The 19,373-nt window shown below is 39.2% G+C and overlaps 1 protein-coding gene across 2 annotated transcripts; it reads left to right on the top strand.

Annotated features, from left to right (window-relative positions):
* Positions 1-969: 969 nt before the first annotated feature.
* LOC114161041 (cytidine monophosphate-N-acetylneuraminic acid hydroxylase-like) lies at positions 970-12,858 on the top strand. Of its 2 annotated transcripts, XM_028044081.1 has the most exons (15): positions 982-1,107; positions 2,349-2,558; positions 2,634-2,725; positions 4,035-4,144; positions 4,241-4,431; positions 5,665-5,745; positions 6,153-6,219; positions 6,355-6,436; positions 6,513-6,650; positions 7,641-7,776; positions 8,024-8,167; positions 9,255-9,429; positions 9,647-9,763; positions 10,813-10,928; positions 11,047-12,858. In XM_028044081.1, the coding sequence occupies exons 2-15, from the start codon at positions 2,353-2,355 to the stop codon at positions 11,177-11,179; spliced, it is 1,788 nt and encodes a 595-aa protein (XP_027899882.1). In that variant the 5' UTR covers positions 982-1,107; positions 2,349-2,352; the 3' UTR covers positions 11,180-12,858. The 2 variants fall into 2 exon arrangements, with proteins under 2 accessions (XP_027899883.1, XP_027899882.1); XM_028044082.1 differs by lacking the exons at positions 10,813-10,928; positions 11,047-12,858 and adding an exon at positions 7,879-7,940 and having other exon boundaries at positions 970-1,107.
* Positions 12,859-19,373: the final 6,515 nt, after the last annotated feature.

Raw genomic sequence — 19,373 nt, 5'->3', positions numbered from 1 at the left:
ACATCCAATAAATGTTTCATTTACGGTCCGAACGTTTTGTGTAATGTTCATGCTGACCTCCTGCAGTTAGTTTTCATTCAGCTCACCTGTGACTTCCCTTCGTTCACCTGCGCTCTCTGCTGTTTAAGCTCCCCTCAGTAGAGGAAGAAGTTTTCCAGAGTTTTTTTTTTCCCTTCCCAACGTTTGTCTGACGGTCAGGTCTCTGGTAGTGATGTCAGAGATGAAGCTTCGTGATGCACTGTTTGACTCACGAGCCAATATTTGCTCTACTGCGACATCAAGTGGAGAGTATGTATAAAATCAGTGACGTGATGTATGAGGCTTTAAACTGAAGAAACGAATAAATTGCCCATACCATTACATGAATTCTGAATATGATCTGTTTATATGAAACAATGGCTAGATTAAAAGAAAAACCGGAAACATGGAGGAGAGGGTTATGATGTGAATGCGCTTTGTCACTAGAGACAGTTTTTCATTCCCACCCAACCTCTTCACACTCAGTTTAATCTCCTCCCTTCAGGTAGGAGATATGATCCTGAGTAGGTGTAGAACAAATAAGATTGAGCAACTCTTATCTCCACTGTAATAAATTTTTCAACTTGTACTATTAATTAGTTTGTCTTTCTTTCCCGACCTTCTTGTCTTAACAAAAGTGACAACAGTTTTTTGCCAAATTGCTGTGTGTGTGGGGAGGTGCGGGGGCGTGTGTGTGTGTGTGTGTGCCTGCCGTCTGCAGCAGAGTGTGTCTGAGCGTGTGTGTGAGCTCTACATGTCTGCGAGTTCAACTATATATAGATATAGATATTCATTGTTACAATGGCAACTCTCTCATTTATCCACACCTCTTTAGCTGATTTGCCTTAATGGGCCACAGCTATAGAGTCTGCACCTGTAGGTCAGACCCTGGAGATAAAGAGGATGGAAACAAAAAAACATCCTGCATACCTCTGTGGATATGACGTTTCGAAAAAGAAACTTAAAGGTACAGATAATTAGGTGGTTGTCATGTCTGTCAAAGGCGTGGAGAAGATTGTTGAAATATTCCAGATAAATAAGACTGCGTTCCTAGAGCGAGACTGAAATCAGGCAGAGACGACGAAGCAGGTAAAATCCACCCTTCCTTATATATTTAGATCAAATTTAAGGAGACAGTTTTTTATCACTAGTGATGCTGCGAGGAGGTCAGACCTACTCTGACCTTAAATTGAATATGGAAACCTTAATAATATAAAACATGTTATACACTAACTGTATGTACCAATTGCAGAAAAAATACACTTGTGCTGTACAGTGTTGACTAGTTATACGTAGTTAATGCAAGCATTTCAAATCAGTAACATTTATTAATATAGCAACTGTTTATATTCATGGAAATTATTATCTGGACCTTGGCATAATAGACAAAGTAAGTGTTGTGCATTTTAACATCTTTATAACAAAAACATTCACAGCAAATTGGTCATTATTCATCATGTAGTTGTCAACAGACTTCCCGCAGCTCTTCATGAGTAGCACTATTGATTATCAGGATCATCAGTTTCTCTAGAAATGTTCCCTCTTTAGAGTAAGAATGTGAACATATTGATTGGATTAAGTGCATAGTGCTACCTGCTTGATATATTGATAGGTCCAAATCCGAGATTTTTGTCCATTGATGGGCGGTCTGGGAAGATCGTATTTCTTGTAAAACTGCCATCCTTGCAATAGTCAGACAGCCAGGAATTTGAGGTTGCATTTTTGCATTGGTATCTTCACTGTCACTCCCCACAAATGGAAGAATACAAAGAACCGGTTGAACCGGTTGTTCAAACCGGTTCTTTCATGTATTGTCATTGGCTCCACATCTAACTGTCAAAAACGAGGTCCATCTGTCACCAAATTCTGTTTTGATATTAATAAGGCAACAGTCAAAAGCCTCTTTTGTGCTTAGAATCTTTAACCATGTACCAATTTCAGAAAAAAAATATATTATTGAGAAGGTAGATCTAAAATCACAAAAAAGCAAATTTTTGGCATTTTTAGTAGCTTAAATTTGCGAGTTTTGACCACCAGGGCAAAACATTTGGACACCACTGGTCTAAAGCCGACTGAGAATCAGTGGTTTGGAAACTGATGTTATTGATGTAGAAAACTATGACATATAAAACTAGAAATAGTCAGTTAACAATAAATGTAATTGACCTCAGAGTATTCATAGGGTAAATGGTAGATAAAGAAATTTGTGTTCAGAAATGAGTACCAAAAAAAACCAAACATTGTTACCCAAATTATGCCATAAGCTAATCAGTGAGAACAATGAATCCAAATTTCTCCTCGACTATAACATTTATTCTTTTGTTTTTAAGGAAAATGGCGGCCCAAACGTCCAAGGTGGTGCTGTCTTTGAACGCTAAAGAGGTGGACTCGCTCAAAGACGGAGTGAGCTTCAAGAAAAACCCAGAAGATGGGAGATGTTACATCATCTACAAGAGCAGCGGTGGCTTCAAAGCCTGCAAGAATCAGTGCAAACACCAAGGAGGGCTGTTCATCAAGGACATAGAAGACCTGGACGGCAGGTGCGGCCATTTCTCCAGAACAAAACAGCAGAGTTGAGATGACAAGACTAATAATTCCAGCTGCTGTTCTCACAGGACGGTGAAATGCACCAAGCATAACTGGAAGTTAAACGTGTCATCGATGAAATACGTGAACCCGCCCGACAGCTTCCTGCAGGATGAGCTCGGTAAGATGAGAGCGCCGCATTCTATTTGCATCGGTAATTAAGTCATTAGTGGCTTGCTTGTGAATTGACAGTCACATTGAAAAGTTATAATTTAGTGACGCATGCAAACACCAGCTGAATCATGATCTTTGCATAGGCGCCAGTACTGAATGGTTCTTAGAACTGTGACGCTCAGACAATTTGCAGTTTCAAGAATTATTCATTCACACCCAGTAGGACAAGAATAGAATAGAATAGAAGTACTTTATTCATCCCAGCAGGGAAATTACTTCGCAGTTACAGCATAGAGACAAGACACAATAACACACTGAGTAGTAGTTGTAGATAAAATAAAAAATAAAATATAAAATGCTATAAATTGTAAAAATATAAAATGCTGTTAATATAAAAAGCAACTTAAGAGCAGTCCTTGCAAGATTCAAAAAATGCAGATATGTATATGTAAATATATGTACAGCAAATGTGCCACAGTGCAGTTGTGCAAAATTGGACTGATTAGTGCAGAACAATGATTTAGCTTTTATTGTACAGTGAGATGGCATGTGGCAGGAAGGATTTCCTGTATCTGTCCCTACGACAGCGGAGCTGGAGCAGCCTATGTGAGAAGGTGCTCCGCTGTCTGTCCACTATGTGGTGGATTGTTTATTGTCCATAATAGACAGAACCTTCTTCAGTGTCCTCCTCTCCACCACAGTTTCCAGGGACTCCAGCCTTAGTCCCAGTACAGAGCCAGCTTTCCTGATGATTTTGTCTAGTCTATTAGAGTCGCTGGCTCTGATGCTGCTTCCCCAACACACAGCAGCAAAGAAGATGGCACCAGCAACAACACTGTGATAAAAGGTCTCCAGCATCTTGCTGCACACATTGAAGGATCTCAGCTTCCTTAAAAAATAGAGAACGATTCCTCTCAAAACTGGTTCAAAGCTGCGTATCACCACCTGCTCTATGGGGGGAGTAGTTTGTAATTTTATTGCGTGCCGGTGGAACACAATAAACAAAATACACAAACGAGGAAAATGGAAGAGAAATGCAGTGGAGTAGAAAGTATTGAGTTTAAAAAAAAATAAAATTCTCAAAAACTATTAAGTAAATTTACTTCGCTACTGCCTGTTTTTCTTTGTCCAAGTCTTCACAGATTTGTTGAATCTGTGAATACTTGACAACATATGCAGGGTATTCTCTTCTCTTTTTTGATTTTTCAGAGCAGATGTACATTTAAAAAATGATGACCAGCCAGTTTGAGATTATTTTTACTAAATGTTTTGCAGAAAACTTATAATAAAGTGGCTTTTGTTTTTTACGTTCACAGAAGTTGAAATGTTGGATGATGGAGGGATGCAGCTGGTTGAGCTGAGCCCCATCGACCCCTGGCTGGCTGAGCCCAGAGAACCTCTGGAGCTTCAGGAGGGAGAAGTGAAAGTAGGAGCTTTGTCTTTCTACACTTTGAGGGGAAAAGAAACAAACAAAAAAAAACCCTAGTCCTAGAGGAATAAACGCTGTAACCTTCCCTTCCAGATAACATACCTCACCCACGCCTGCATGGAGCTGCAGCTGGGACAGAAGCACTTCCTGTTTGACCCCTGGCTGAAGGGTCCCGCCTTCGCTCGAGGCTGGTGGCTTCTCCACGAGCCGCCGGCAGACTGCCTGGACCGACTCTGTGCTGCAGATCTCATCTACATCAGCCACCTGCACTCCGACCACCTCAGGTAGACTTTGGAAATTTTGGAAGCATTTCCTGTTGCCATGTCCAGATATATCAGAGCAGATGTGTCCAAACTTTCCCCCCACCAGAATCGTGTCAAAACAACTGAAATCAAGCAAGCAAAGTAGTCCAATTTTTTTTGTCTGGGTTTGTTTGGCATCAACCCAAAATTTCAAGATTTTTTTTTTTTTAACATTTGATGTGATAAAAAAAAAAAAGTATCCAGTTTTCAAATTCTTTTGGGCTCAATTGAACAAACACAGGATTTGGGTCACTTTCTGTCAGAGCACTCACTCGTTTAATAAATAAAATAAAAGCTGATTTGGCTGCAGCACACTCCGGTTTTTAAGTAAAAGTCTCTGGATTGATGAGGTTCTACTTGTGATGAAAGCTTGGTTACACTGTTGCTTTTCACTTAAAGTTGTTCTACTAAAACTGTCTCTTAGTAGTTTTCACTACTTGTTAACAATTAGTTTAGTTGTTTTTTTGGGGGGGGGGGTCCTGGAGTTATTATTTTGCAGAACTGCCTTTTATTTTAAAAACAGCTCTGGATATCTAGACACTGAAATTGCCACCAATTCTTCTAATAAAAGCTTAAGCTCCAGAAGGTTGGATAAGAAGAATCTCTGAACAAATTTCCAGTTGGTTTGGGGTCTGGGTTTTGACTAGGCCACTCGAACACATGAACATGCTTTTAGTTGAACCGTTGCCATTATCGTCGTTACCCAACACCTAACCACATCAATCCTCCCATCAGCTCTGATGACTGACTTTTGACTCCTGAAGACAAATGTTTCCCCAGTGATGGTTTTTGTTACGCAACAATGTTTTGTTTGACATTTTTATCAACCGAGTGACAACTGATAGAGCGGAGAAATTTAGAAGTTTTTCCTCAATGTTTGCAACACTTTGTCACCCACAAATAAAATCTTTTCATTCCATCTGGAGTTCTGTGCTGCTGTGTGAGAGTTGTAGAGTTCACTGAAGAAATGCAAAGATTAGAGGAAACCAGTTCATCTTCAACAGAAGAGCACAACGTTTCAATAGCATTTTGGGCGGCCACTCCACTAGAATCATTAGTGTTTCATGTAAAGTAGTTGTTATATACTTATACTTTTAGTAACAATGGCAAATTATACTGATGGTAGTCAGTGATTTTGACCATTAATATCAAGGGAACAAGAACAAGAAGCGTCTAAATTTTGGTTCGACCAAATCTCTTCTGCTTCTCTTCCAGTTATCCCACTCTGAAGGTGTTGTCAGAACGGAGGCCAGACATTCCCATATATGTTGGTGACACATCCAGACCAGTTTTCTGGTTAGTAAAATGATAACGATGTAGTTTCATTTATTGACCTATGACCTCAACACAAAGAGATATGCTAAAGGTGATTTATTATGCTTCCTTGACCAGGTTGGGATAGGTCTATGGGCGATGCAAAATATGTTAACAGTTCTTTGCAAAAAATCATCAAAATACATCCAAGTTGAATGACGTTTTAAGAATAAAATATAGTAATTTTAACTGCTGGTGGGACTTGATTAAAAATCTAAATAATTAGAGCTTTCGTAATTAAATATTTCACCAGAATTAATCTCATATTTATCACATTTTTTTGCGATTACTAAAAAATAAAATGGAAAAATTATGTAGATTGAAAATTATTACAAAAACGTCTTCATTCAGCATACATTTACCCCCCTTTATTTGCTTTAATACAACAGGAATTTGGAAGAAAGCAAGGTCAAGCTGACCAATATCAGAGTCACTCCTTTTGGTGTCTGGCAAAATGTAAGTTTTTTTTTTGTGTGTGTGTGTTTTTTTTTATATACACTGCTTATCAAAATCAGTTTTTACCAGAAAAGATAGTTGATCGTTTTGATTAGTCATTGCTGATCTGCTTTTGTTGTGCTTTTGCTTTTACAGATTGACGATAACCTGAGGTTTATGATTCTGATGGACGGTGTCCATCCTGAAATGGATACCTGCATCATTGTTGACTATAAGGGTACCGAAGATTTTGCCGTTGTAAAACACCATCTGACAATTTTTTTTCTTTTAAAGTGTATTACTTTTTTTTGCAGGTCACATAATCCTGAACACGGTGGACTGCACCAGGCCAAATGGGGGCAGACTACCAGAAAAAGTGGATCTGATGATGAGTGATTTTGCGGGTGGTGCGTCTGGATTCCCCATGACATTTCACGGAGGGAAATACAGCGGTGAGCTGAACACTGTACAGTGCTGCCCAGAAAATATAGTTGGTTCTTTTCTTTTACTATAAAATATAGTAAAAAATGAAAGAAAGCCAAACACCATCAACAGATTGTGTTTATGCCAAAAGGCAATTCTTTGCTGCAGTGTATGAGATTGATCTGGTTCAGACCATCACTGTTGGTAGTGTTTCAATGGATGGACAAGCAAAATGTCTTTGCCCACATTAAAGTTTGAGTGAACAATGGTCACTCAAAACCATTTTGTTCCTGGCAACAAAATGTTTTTACACAGAAGTTTTATTGATAAAGACTCAAGTAGGAGAATGGAAAGCACAGTGGGACTAACAGTGAACCTTGGGGAACACCTTTCGCAGAACAAAGGGATGTTACAGCAATGGCACGAATCACCAAAATGTGAAACAATAGAGAAATAAAATTATGTTAATAGTTGCCAAACAACATTATGTTGCACTAAGGTATGTTGTTATCAAAAGGAAATGTAGTGTCAAATGTAATGCATCATTCTGATCTAAAAGTAAAGAATGAATTCAGATTTGGAGAGCTGTGGAACAACGATCACCAAGTTGTTGTAAACGCCCATCTAGCCAAATGTAAGGTCCCAGCTGTGAACAATTCCAGGAAACTCTTTTATTGCTTCAGCAAAACGTGAGTCAACATGAGATTTGCATCAACCAAAGAAGGAACTGGACTGGTTAAGAACGCCACACACACACACACACCGACAGATTTGAATATAAATACGCGCTGCTCTCTGCGAGAGTCCAGGGTTTCTGTGAGAATATCCGATTTGTGTAGTGCAGCAGAACCCTCCAACGTTGGTCCAAAATAAAGCAGATCTAAACGTAGTCCGGAGTGGTGATTGTTTTGTTATTAGGCACCTTTAACTCCCCAACAAAACAAATCACAAAGACAAAATTTTTTTTGTTGTGCACGACACTGACATTGTACCAATGGTGATGCTTGCCTCATTCTCAGACTCGTGGAAGGCAGAGTTCATCAAGAACGAAAGGAAGAAGTTACTGAACTACAAAGCCACGCTGGTCAAATCCCTGCAGCCGAGAATCTACTGTCCCTTCGCTGGATATTTTGTGGAAGCTCATCCATCAGACAAGTTGAGTTTACACAGCGGCGTTGGGGAGGAGTTGCACCAATGATTAATGCACTGGGGTCGAATGAGAGGACCTAATAACATTCTACTGTCCTGATGTCACAGCAGATGCAGCTCGATAAGCCCTATCTCAAAGATAATGAACAGTATAGACAAACCAAGCCATGGCACATAAACAGTAATGTATGAACAGTTTGTTGTACACTTTGACCTTCCAATATGTTTTTTTCTCTCTTCTAAATGGGTGAAGGTACCTCAAGGATACAAACATCAAAAACAGAGCAGAGGACCTCAATGCACTCATCAATCAGCTTTCACCAGACACCAAGACGTGGACTCCCAAACCTGGCGCTGTGCTGGACCTCGGCCTCACACTCAAAGACCCCACAAGCAGGTGGACCATGACGCAAAGTTGATTTGTGTAATGCAGTTGCGCCCAGAACCTGCATTGCATTATGCTTAAAACAGGGGTGGGCAATCCAGGTCCTCGAGGGCCGGTGTCCTGCAACTCTTAGATGTCTCCCTGGTCCAACACACTTGAATCCAACAGCTGAATCACCTCGTAAGTGCAATCACATTTTCCAGAGTCCTGCTAATGACCTCATTATTTGACTCAGGTGTGTTGAAGAAGAGATGCATCTAAAAGTTGCAGGAGACCGGCCCTCGAGGCCTGAAGTTGCCCACCACTTTACCGTAACCTTTCTAAAAACAATATCAAGAGTGGAAATGCTCTCTCATCGATTGGCTGAGAATGCTTAAGAAAAGCTTCAAATGTCAACTTAAGATGGAACATAAAGGTTCGGCTGTGATCTCCAAATAGGCCAGATCAAAGTAGCCATGTGAGGTGTCATGTGGAGTGCAACATTACTTGCGTGTAGTTGTGAAGTTGAAATCTGAAAAGTACAGTTCATACATTTGTATTCGACCTTATTTATTTTTCAGCCAGTCGCCTTCACGTGTCACATTTCAGGGTTTCCCCAGTGCAATATAAGCCTGGCGGGCCACCAGGCTTTCCTTGTGCTCCCACCAGGCTTAGCATAGCTTATTTTTTAAAGTCTTTTTAAAATGTTTGCATTTTTTAAGACTTTATAGTTGGTGTTCAGGTATTAATCTTCCAATCTTTTGACAAGATAATTGTCAAGTGATATTTTCAAATTTTCTGTCAACTTTAAACATTCAACTCAAAAATAAGACGGGACACCAGATGAATGACTGCCCTAGTGCAGTCATTCACCGGGCTTAGAAAGTTTTTTGGGGGGGGCGGAGAGGGGGCAGACTATCTATTTAAGATAGTCTTTGGGTATGTCTGAGAAGTTTCACATCCTAAAATTATTTTTGACTGTTTGTGAAAAGGAGATAGTACCCAGTGAGAAATGTCGACACTAAGATGTGAAAACAAAGAATGGTTAAAACTGCTACATCTCAAGTCTTTGTAGTTTTATGTTTTCCTTCACTGCTTCCTTTGCTGTGATCAATTCCAGTGGGGCCATTACTGATCCTCCAGCCAATGCCAAAATCTACAAGGACAGCTGGGAGTTTGACTTGTATGTGGATGAGCTCAACAGCGCCATCAGCAGTGAGATATTTAAGCATGAGAGTTGGATCCAGTTTTATTACAACTGGGCAGGCTTTCAAAACTACAACCTGGTGGTGCGGGTAAATATTATTTGACCAGAAGGATTCACCTCCAATCTTCTTCAAAAAACTGTCACAGAAACTCTTGGCTCTTCCTCAATCTTTTTTTTTTCCTGTGGCTGCTGGATTACTTGATTTTTCTTCTGTATATTTTGTTGTGAGAGATGATGCCTTTACTCTTGATCCCTTTGATATCCAAACTTAAAATATTTTAAACTGACATTTTACTTTCATTTAGATGATTGAAACAGATGACAGCTTTAAACCAGTCAGTAATGGCTATGACTACCTGGTGGACTTTTTGGATTTGTCATTTCCTTCCACAAGACCGGACAGAGAGCACTCCTACCTTGAGGTAAGCTCCTCTTGTGTGCGAAGCAGCAAAAAGGAGCTGAACATATTTTTAGAACTTAAAATATGCATGGGTAAGGCAACTGCCCACGGACAACTAAAATCATTTGAAACTGTGTCTGCCTATTGTAATAGTAGATGTTCACACTACTCCAGAAGCTAACATCTACAGACTTCCTTGTCTCTGCTCTTGGTGGTACGGCCAATCAGCACCAAGGAAAATAGACCGCACTCCCGGTTCTCTGGCTGCTTTGTGACTGGCTGCTTTTATTTCTGAGAGAAATAAAGATTGTTTACATCTGTCTCTGTTTTGCATCAGCTGCAGTTTTGTAGCGTGAAGATGTAAACAAAAACTTTTCATAACTGATTTAAGTGACCATTTCTAACCTAGCATCTTCTGCATTTGCCTAGAAGAGTTTCTGACCCATTCACCCAATATTTTGGACGGACGGACTCAATGACCTCATAGGAACACAAACAGTAGACAATAGATGATGGAATAATTGATGTTGCTGTGCTCTGTAATAAGTTAGTGAAATAATACTGATGTTGACTAAAAGTGGCCCGAAAACAGAACCTTGAGGAACCCCTCATATGATCATTCATACCAAATTGCACAAAGCTGTTCTTTAAGTAAGATCTGATACATCAGGCTTAAATTGAAGGCAACTGGACTTGCACAGACTAAGTCAGATGTAAATTGATGATCTGCTCATTCCTCACCTAGCTTGTTGGGTCTCTGTGTGATTGGTCACTTGCACAGAATGTAATGTTAATCAGTGAGTGCTGCAACTTAGTTATTAGTCCTGCTGGAATTCCTTGGCGATTCTTCAAGGTTTGATTGGTCTGAACAATGTCTACTGCAGCTAAGATGATATTAACTCTGTGCCTGTTGCTAAAAAAGGCTTTTTCTCATATACATATCCACTCATAGACATATTGAAGGTATTAAACTTCACTGTTGCAAGGCTTCAAAGGAGATGTATATTTTGTCAATCATGTTTTGTATGACTGGCAGGAACAGCCTAAAGTTTCTCTGTGTTTAACTTTAAGATTAAAAACAGAATCGGCGTGATGAGGTACGTGGTTCTGCACGGCGGCCTCTGGGACGACCTGTACATCGGCTTTCAGAACCGCATCAGCCGAGATCCTGACACCTACCACCACAAGTATTATCACACAGGGAAAAAATTGACATATTTGCATTTTAAAGCTTTTATTTCTTCTAAACCCATAAAGCTCTTTTATTTTCTTTTTCTTTTTTTGCGGTTTCATTTTGGCCTTCAGGTTCTGGAACCACTTCCAGACCCAGTTACCTCTTCACAGTCCAGACTGGGACCAGTTTCTGCAACGGGTCCCTCCCATCCAGGAAACAGACTCATCAAATTATGGCCTATTGAATTATTGTTCCATTTTATAGATTTGGAAGGAGGGAATGTGAAGGAAATGCTGCAGATTTCTTGGTTTAAACCAAAGTAAAATGATAAATTGCATGTATTAAGCCAAAGTGGAATTTCCATGAAGCCTAATGGAAGTTATCTTCCTAACGGAAATTAACCTTCTGGGATTTTTTTATGTTATTTTCTTACTCATTGAATGTATGAGTATTCTAAACCATCACCCCATGTATAAATGATTTAGATATTTTAATGTTTTAAAGCAATGCCACACATCAACTGCATTTCATCGCACTCCAATCCCTCATATAGTACATTTATTCTCACCTCAGGCCTCCTTTTCCTCTCTCCCCACCAACCGTGCAAATCATAGTTTCATATATTCAAGAAAAATGGAGGCATGACATCTCATTTACACGCAACATATAATAAATGAGCCAATCACATGGCAGCAACACAAAGCATGTAAGTGTGCAACTGGAAATCGACGACAAAAAACAAAAAAAAGTTCCATTTCACAAATCCAGTTACTCCATCTTACCAAGTCCATCCTATCCAGTTTTATTCAGTCTGCAGAATTTGGTTGAGTCAGCTGATACACTACTTATCAACAGACTCCAATGATTAAACCCAACTTTTAAAAAACCATTAAAAAAAACACTTATCTTCATTCCTTTTATGTTATTACAATATAAAGTGCATGTTGATGTGGTCTGGTCTTTGCTAATGAAATATCTGCACAACATTAATTAGAAAATGGCCTTGCCGTCTTCTCAGTTAAGACGGTCGCAATAATGATTAACATTTTAAGTGGTCACACAAAGCACTATGTATTGTTTAAAGTTGATGGTAAAGGAAAAACAATGTTTATAAGTGATTCTACAACATCAGAACAGATCTGAGAAAGGATTTGGTGCTGGTATTTATTTTTACAGTGTAAGAAGTTATTTTACATTTAGGCTGTGTCAGTGGTGGTGGTATTTGTCATGATTTTCAAGTTGAAGGTGATGTTTTTATGGTGTAACAGTAGATCAGACAAAACCTGTCCTGGTTCAGGCGAGTAGGGATTATCAATGTTGTTTCTACGTTCTAAATGCCACGATAACCATAGGGAATTTTTAGAGAATTTTTACTTTATTTAAATTCAAACGTTTGCATATCTTTCGTCAAATTGCCTTTTTAAAACAATTTGGAATTCCTTACCACATTTTCAACCACAACACACCCGTTTTGGTAAAACCAAACTCTACTGTATGATAGTTGGACACTCTAATGCTTGCCTATAATGGTTTAAACAGATAAACGTGGCGCCTTCAACACTCCAGACTTCTGGATATAGTGAAGAAAAATAGGTTATGTCTTTTTTTTTAACTGTACTTGACTTGCTGAATGTACTCTAATAATAATAATCATTTTTATTTGTAATGCCCTTTATTTCTCCAATTGAAATCTCTAAGGGCTCATTCATACACTGGTGAGGTGAGCTGCTGCTTTGTAGCTACAGCTGCTCTCCGGCGTTCTGAGGGGAATTTTGCGTCATCGGCCCAAAGGTGATGAACAGTTTTGCCTGAGGACGAGCAAACTGGGAATCGAACCAGCGATCTACTGATTACACAGGGCAAACTCCAATCACTGTCACCACCACTGCTTCCTCATTTGTATTTCTTTATGCTTTTAGGAAATAAACCAATTTAAATCCAGATTTGGTTGTACATTGACTGATCCTTTGTCATACCATCTAATTTCCATGGTCAGCTTAGATTTTAAATTACTCATGAAAACGCATGCAAAAAGGTCAAATGAGTGTATAGAATCCGTTATTCACACCGATCAGACGAGCTTCATCCCAAATCCATTCCCTTTCTTTAGTATTAGACATTAGATGGACATCATGTGTTATTTTTGTTCCACCCTGTGTCTAGGCCAGGGGTCGGCAACCAATGGCTCCGGAGCCACGTGTGGCTCTTTCATCCTTCTGTTGTGGCTCCCAGTGACTTTGGGAAATAGAATATTTTATTAAAATTAAATCATTAAAAAATTATAAATTAAAATCATTTTAAAATAAATTTCTAAATCTGAAGATTATGGTAAACTTGTAACATTAAAACAAAAGTTTTGAACATTTTTAGCACCCAAAATATACGTCATGTCCGCCGATGTGCGACAGGCATTCCTGGCGAACCCCACATGTCTGGCAGACCGCATTTTTTTAGTGCACTGATTTATTAACTTTTTGATCCTTGCCTGGAAGATACATCATGAATAAATCCAAGAAAAGGAAACATTCTGAAGATGGCAGAACATTTAATGCTACGTGGACAGATCATTTTGCTTTCACCGCTGATGAAACTGGTTCACCAGTCTGCTTAATATGTGGCGACAGACTGGCAAACAACAAGAAGTCAAATGTTGAAAGACATTTCGAGAGCAAACACTCTGTCTTTGCTAAAAAATATACCGAGGGAGAGGAGAGTAAAAAGGCCGTTTCGGAGCTGATGCGAAAGGCTGAAGCGTACGGAGCCCACTAGGGGACATGGGAATTTTTTTTCCTTTTGCGTTCCCTCGCAAAACCTTTTGTGTTCCTTCGCAATACTGTACTGGTCAGTTATGCAGCATAATTGAATACTGTAAGCCTTTCTTACGGTGGGCGCCGTACTTTCTGCTTTAATATAAGGTTATGTGAGGTATTTCCATGAATGTTAGTATCTTTTTGTGAAATATCTGAAGTTTTATATCTTTCTTTAGGATAGAAAGGTGCCACAAACCTACAATATAAACAGAAACTTTCCGTAAGTAGGAAAGAAATAAAAATACATTATAATTTGGACTATTTCTGAGTTATTATCGCAGGTAATAAGTCATCTGACAGTTTTGATTGTGTCTCTGTTGTGTTCGTAACCTGAATGGTTTAAAGAGCTGCTTTCAGTGCCGCTCCATCTTAGCCTTAACAGACATAAACATGCAGGAAAAAATAAATCGATTTTCAATTTGTTTTTTGCACCAAACAGTTAATAATAATAAACAAGTTTTCACTGAGGCTCTGTAAGAGCCATATGAATGAAATAAGTAATTATTGATATGACAGGAGCAGGCGGCTTTGACACTTAGGTGTGTCGACTTGGGAGTAGGCCTGTCACGATAGCAAATTTTGCTGAACGATTAATTGTCTCAAAAATTATTGCGATAAACGATAATATTGTTTGAAGACCTTTTTACACCGAAAATGACGTAATAATGCATGCGATTTCTTGCCAAAGATAGATACACTTTATTTTCAAAAGAACACTAAACACTGGAACTGATAAACAAAATAAACAAAACAACCAAAAACAAAATGGATTCTCAGTCTCCATTAACAAAAAATGTACTTGATAAAAACTAAACATAAAGCCAAAGTGTAAATAAATACTGCATTCAACCAAAAGAGTGCAGATTATGAAGTCTGTATATTATGTTGCCCTTCAGTAATAATTAGATTTAAATAGAGAAGATGGGCACATCGACTACCTGATGCAATAATTCACACTACATGATTTTTTGCTCCTATTTTTCCCCTTACAACAATCTTAAAACGTTGGTCTTTCTAAGATTGTGTGGTGTGTTATGGTAGATCTTCGTGCCGCTCTGATCTAAATCAGAGATTTTCCCCGACTGGGAGCTTTAACTACACCTGTTGAATGCGACAGGTAGCCAATCAGAAAGCGTGGATTCTCCTCAGTGTTTTCTGAGGGGAAATTACGGAGGGGAATCCCAAACAGCTGACACGGCGCAACCCGAAGTCCGACACGGCGCAACCCGAAGTCCAGCGGACATTGGAGATGATATGTGGAAACAACATTAATGTTTATTCAATATGCAAAGAATATAGAAATGACAAGAGGAGGAGTTGGAGCGAAACCGGTAACTTTTCAGCTGTTCTTCGTTAACGTGACGTAAATAGGTTCTAATGATTTTCATTCAGTCAGGACTTTACACCGACACTAGCAACATGCATTGCAGGTAGATTGTAGTAAAGCATTGATTAATGCCTGGTTTTAAAATTAGTTCACTGGACTTGTAGCCATTATTTTGTCCCCATTGTTGGACACCACACGGCAGGAACGAACCCGATCAAACCGTTATACCTAGGATTTCTGTCGGCTAATGTGTGGTCTGTCAGGTTTTGAAAATGGGCCGACAATCGGCTGACAGCTCTAAGATCGTGTCGTGTGCGCTGGGCTTTACACTGAGGAAATGAGGAAGGGAGGAATCAGTGGAGAGCATCGGAGTTGAGCCTTTTTTCATTCAGTGTCATCAACAGAAAGAGAAAAAGGTCGAAAGAGACGATAATGCCCATAATTAAAATGGTCGGTAGTTTTAATTTATAGTATGATTAATTGATTTATCGTTTATTGCGACAGGCCTACTTGGGAGTGACGTCACCAGGTATGAATGGAAGGATACTGGCTTTGTGTGTATTAGGAAGCAGGTGAGCGGGGCGGTCAGTCCTTGCAAAGTTTGGAGCCTGATCATCAAAATGGAATAAATCGATAATTGTGACAGAACAAAGAGGTTTGGAGTTGATTGATACACGGACAGATGAGATTCCCCGAGTTAACCCAGTGAAGCCCTTTACCATCATTAGTTTGTCATGTTTTTAATAATAAAAACTTGTTAATAGTAAAAAGCTGTTTGGTCTCATGTTGTATTCCCAGCCTATAGAATCAGTCCTTACTAACTCATCACAAGCAGAGTTTGGGCTGAGAGTTTTATGCCACGCTTTTTCGTCTAGTCGCGCTTGCCAAGAAGAAGCAGGAAGTCCCTCTCTCTAACGCCTGGGCTAGCTCGCTGGGACTCTACAACACTACAACTCAAGTATGCATGCACACACCCCAGGTGATGTACATAAATCACAAACACACACTAGGCCTGTAAAGCTAGCTTCTCTCATTCACTGTCAATCTTGTCTGAGGCACTTTTATGACTGCTTATGTACTCTTCTCTTCAAAAAAAAAAAAACATTACTGAATATACGTATTACTTTCAGGTAAATATGTCATCATTAAACAAAGTGAAGCAGCATGTGCCCACGTGTATAGATGAGCAACGATCCACACACTAGAAGAGTTGCATTTGTGTGCATGCAGATGACACTTCTTTACCTGAAGCAATGTTCACAATAGACATTTATACAGTTACTTGTGTATGCATATTTGTGTCCTATTAATCCTATATATGCGTTTTCCCCCTGCGACATATGTTCACAAGGCAAACACAGTCTGAAGTATATGTACACATAATTTAAAAAAAATCATAAACCTTGATCTGTGGTTGATCATGTCTGACTGGTTGAACCAGCATAGGTTACTCTTGTAAAACCTCTTCTCTTTGTCTCCAGCTGTCACATTTAAGTACAGGAAAATAAAGTCGGCAGTCATTGAAACTGAAATACCATACACATCAAAAATCTAAACACCCCTAGTTAAACTGTCAGGTTTTTGTGATGTAAACAAATGACACCAAGATAGGTCTTGACATGGTTTTTCTTGACATGTTCATGTTCTTCTTATCTCACCGCAAAAGTCAGAAGAAGAGTTTAAAAGAATTTTCAAGTTAAACAACAAAACATAGAGAAGACAGATATCAAGTGGAGAGTAAACAGGAGAACCTGAATGTTCTACAACGTATTTTAAAACTCAAGTAAATGTACTTGTTTACTTGCGTTACATACTGTCATGCAGCCATTGGTGCAGAATTCTTGGAACTCGGAAAACAGGATGACTCTCACTCACGGGAAGCGAATGCTGCGGACGGTGATAAAGGCCGGGCCATGACAGCCAGGAAGTCGCTGGGGAAAATGTCCTTTGATGTCACTCAAGTTTGAAGGTTCAAACACCCAACATCAGTGGGAAAGAACATCTCTGTGGAAAGAGTAGCACCAGAAAAAAAGAAAGAAATAACACTCTGAAGTACCACTTTCTCATTTCAGAAGTTCTCCGTTCTCCTCATAGCACCTGCTCATAGGATAGCACATCTCCTCAGGGTTCTATCCAAAACGTATCCACAGGCTCAGTGTTACTGTTTACACTAAATTGCATGCACGCACACACAAGCCTTCAGTCAGTGTGCCCATCCTAAAATCCACTTGTCTTGTTTGCTTTGGATACAATCAACTGTAAATTGAGATTAAAGCGTGGCAGTTTCTTTTTTAGATTGTAAATCAGCCAAAACCTCAAACGCTGTTGGGACTTGTTTTCTAACAGCAGTGTTTGCCACTGCACTCAAAAGCTCACATGACTCAGATCCTTTGATCCTTTAATGACTTTATAGGATCAGCCCCTACAGTGTGCCACACAGATGAACTGATGAGCGTATCCTGGCCTAAATGTAAAATAAAGCATCCTACGGTTACATTTTTTAAATTTTCAGTCTCATTTAACTTGATTTTAAATGAAGTTAAATAAAATAAACTGTAAATAAAATAAACTGTTTGGTTTTCCACATCCCGAGGACCCGCTTACCACCAAAAAAACAAAAGAAAAAGAGCCTTTTACTGCGTCCGGAAACACGCGATATCCCACTCATTCACCCACGCATTCGTCGTTATTGCCTCTGATTGCCTCATGTCGCATCTTGGATAAAACCATCCGAGTAGTGATGGGATTTTCGGCTCCTTTTCGAGATGCGGCTCTAATGGCTCTTCTTACTGTGGAGACCCGGCTCTTTCGGCTCCCCATATATATTTTTGACATTATTAATTAATTAATAGCTTAAAGCTAATTTTATAATATTTTGTTTCATTATTGACATTGTTAAGCACTTATGATGAGTAAAAATGCAGCATAACAATGCTTTATAAATAAGCCTTTTATTATAACCAATTAAATTATCACAAAATAGCACCACTTCCACAAGAATAACTTAAAATAAATTAAACAGTTAAATATAAATACAAACACCCACCACAATACGAAAAAGTATCAAAGCAGCTTCATAACAGAAAAGGTGCCACAATACAAATATCAAATAATATTCAGTGCTATGTGTGATTGGTCAGATGTGTGGAGCACACGCTTGACATGAGGGCAGTGGACCGACCGAGGGGAAAAAAACTCTCTGCTCTAGCAGAAGAGCAAAACGGGCAAGGAGAGGGAGAAGGGGGAGGAGAAGGACGGTCAAAAGTTTTAATCGACTCCTAAGTTAGAGCATTTTTATGTTCTTAATCAGCAGGATTTTCTTGTTAACTGCAGCTGGAAATGCGACGGAGCCAGCCAGTTCATTTAATAATTTGGGTTATTGGTAATAACTCTAAATATCAATGTTAGGAGAAATATTAAGATCAACGATTTAACTAAACAATAAACATGCTGAGAAGGTTCACATTCCGACCTCCAACGTTTAATGATTTCCGAGGCACATCTAAATGGAAAATATTTTGAACCAACTATAACCACTAGCAACATCTCACTGGTTCTCGTTTCAGAGTGTAAGGAAGTGGTGTATGTGTGATGTACCGAGGTAACAGCAGTGTGAACCTGAGCACATTTCCAACCACAGTGAACCAGAAAATGCTCTTGGAATGGTGCGTTTGGACCATTTCGAACTCAGGTGGTTCGGAAGTTACTTGCTGCACCTTCAACAGGTTACAAAGTAGAGCTTGTTGGCTGTGATTGATGCAATCACACCGGTGATTTGCAAATATTTTTAAAAAGTTCTATAGATAAAATAAAATTTTTGCTTCCTGGAAGCGTGACCGGTTCTCAGGTTTTATGTTTTACCCAACGGCTGACGTCTGTCTGTGGCGTATGTAACACCATGTTCTTTATCAGGAGATGAAACTTGTTAAATTAACCCAGAGGTGCGTCAGCTTCCCAAGCTGCATTTCTTTTTAAATTTCTTTTTAAATTTTTTTTACGTATGGCCAACAAAATGTAACGAGGTTGACTAGGTAAACTTTCTATCAATAATTTGAAGTTATGTTCTGTTGGAATAACTTAAGGTTTATTATTATCCATTTGTTTTACCTTTGTACTTACATTTTGATGGTGTGCTTTGAGTGTCTGAAAGTGTTTGCAGAACAGGTTCCTGTGAGAGGCGGCCTGCTTAGAAGTGAAGAGGAGGGTACCATGAACGAGACATTCCAGCGGTCATGCCCTAGAGCACATGTGTCAAACTCCAGTCCTCCAGTCGCTGTCCTGCAGTTTTTAGATGTGCCACAGGTACAAACCAGTGGAATGA

This window comes from Xiphophorus couchianus, chromosome 17 (genome assembly GCF_001444195.1).
Source record: "Xiphophorus couchianus chromosome 17, X_couchianus-1.0, whole genome shotgun sequence".
NCBI lineage: Eukaryota > Metazoa > Chordata > Actinopteri > Cyprinodontiformes > Poeciliidae > Xiphophorus > Xiphophorus couchianus.
Note: the sequence above shows the minus strand (reverse complement) of the source record. Positions and strands in the feature narration are given on the sequence as shown.

Coding starts and splice junctions, on each gene's coding strand:
- LOC114161041 (XM_028044081.1), top strand. CDS start 2,353: ATGGCGGCCCAAACGTCCAAGGTGGTGCTGTCTTTGAACGCTAAAGAG. Junction 5,746..6,152: donor ACATCCAGACCAGTTTTCTG/GTTAGTAAAATG, acceptor TTAATACAACAG/GAATTTGGAAGAAAGCAAGG. Junction 6,437..6,512: donor CATCATTGTTGACTATAAGG/GTACCGAAGATT, acceptor TTTTTTTTGCAG/GTCACATAATCCTGAACACG.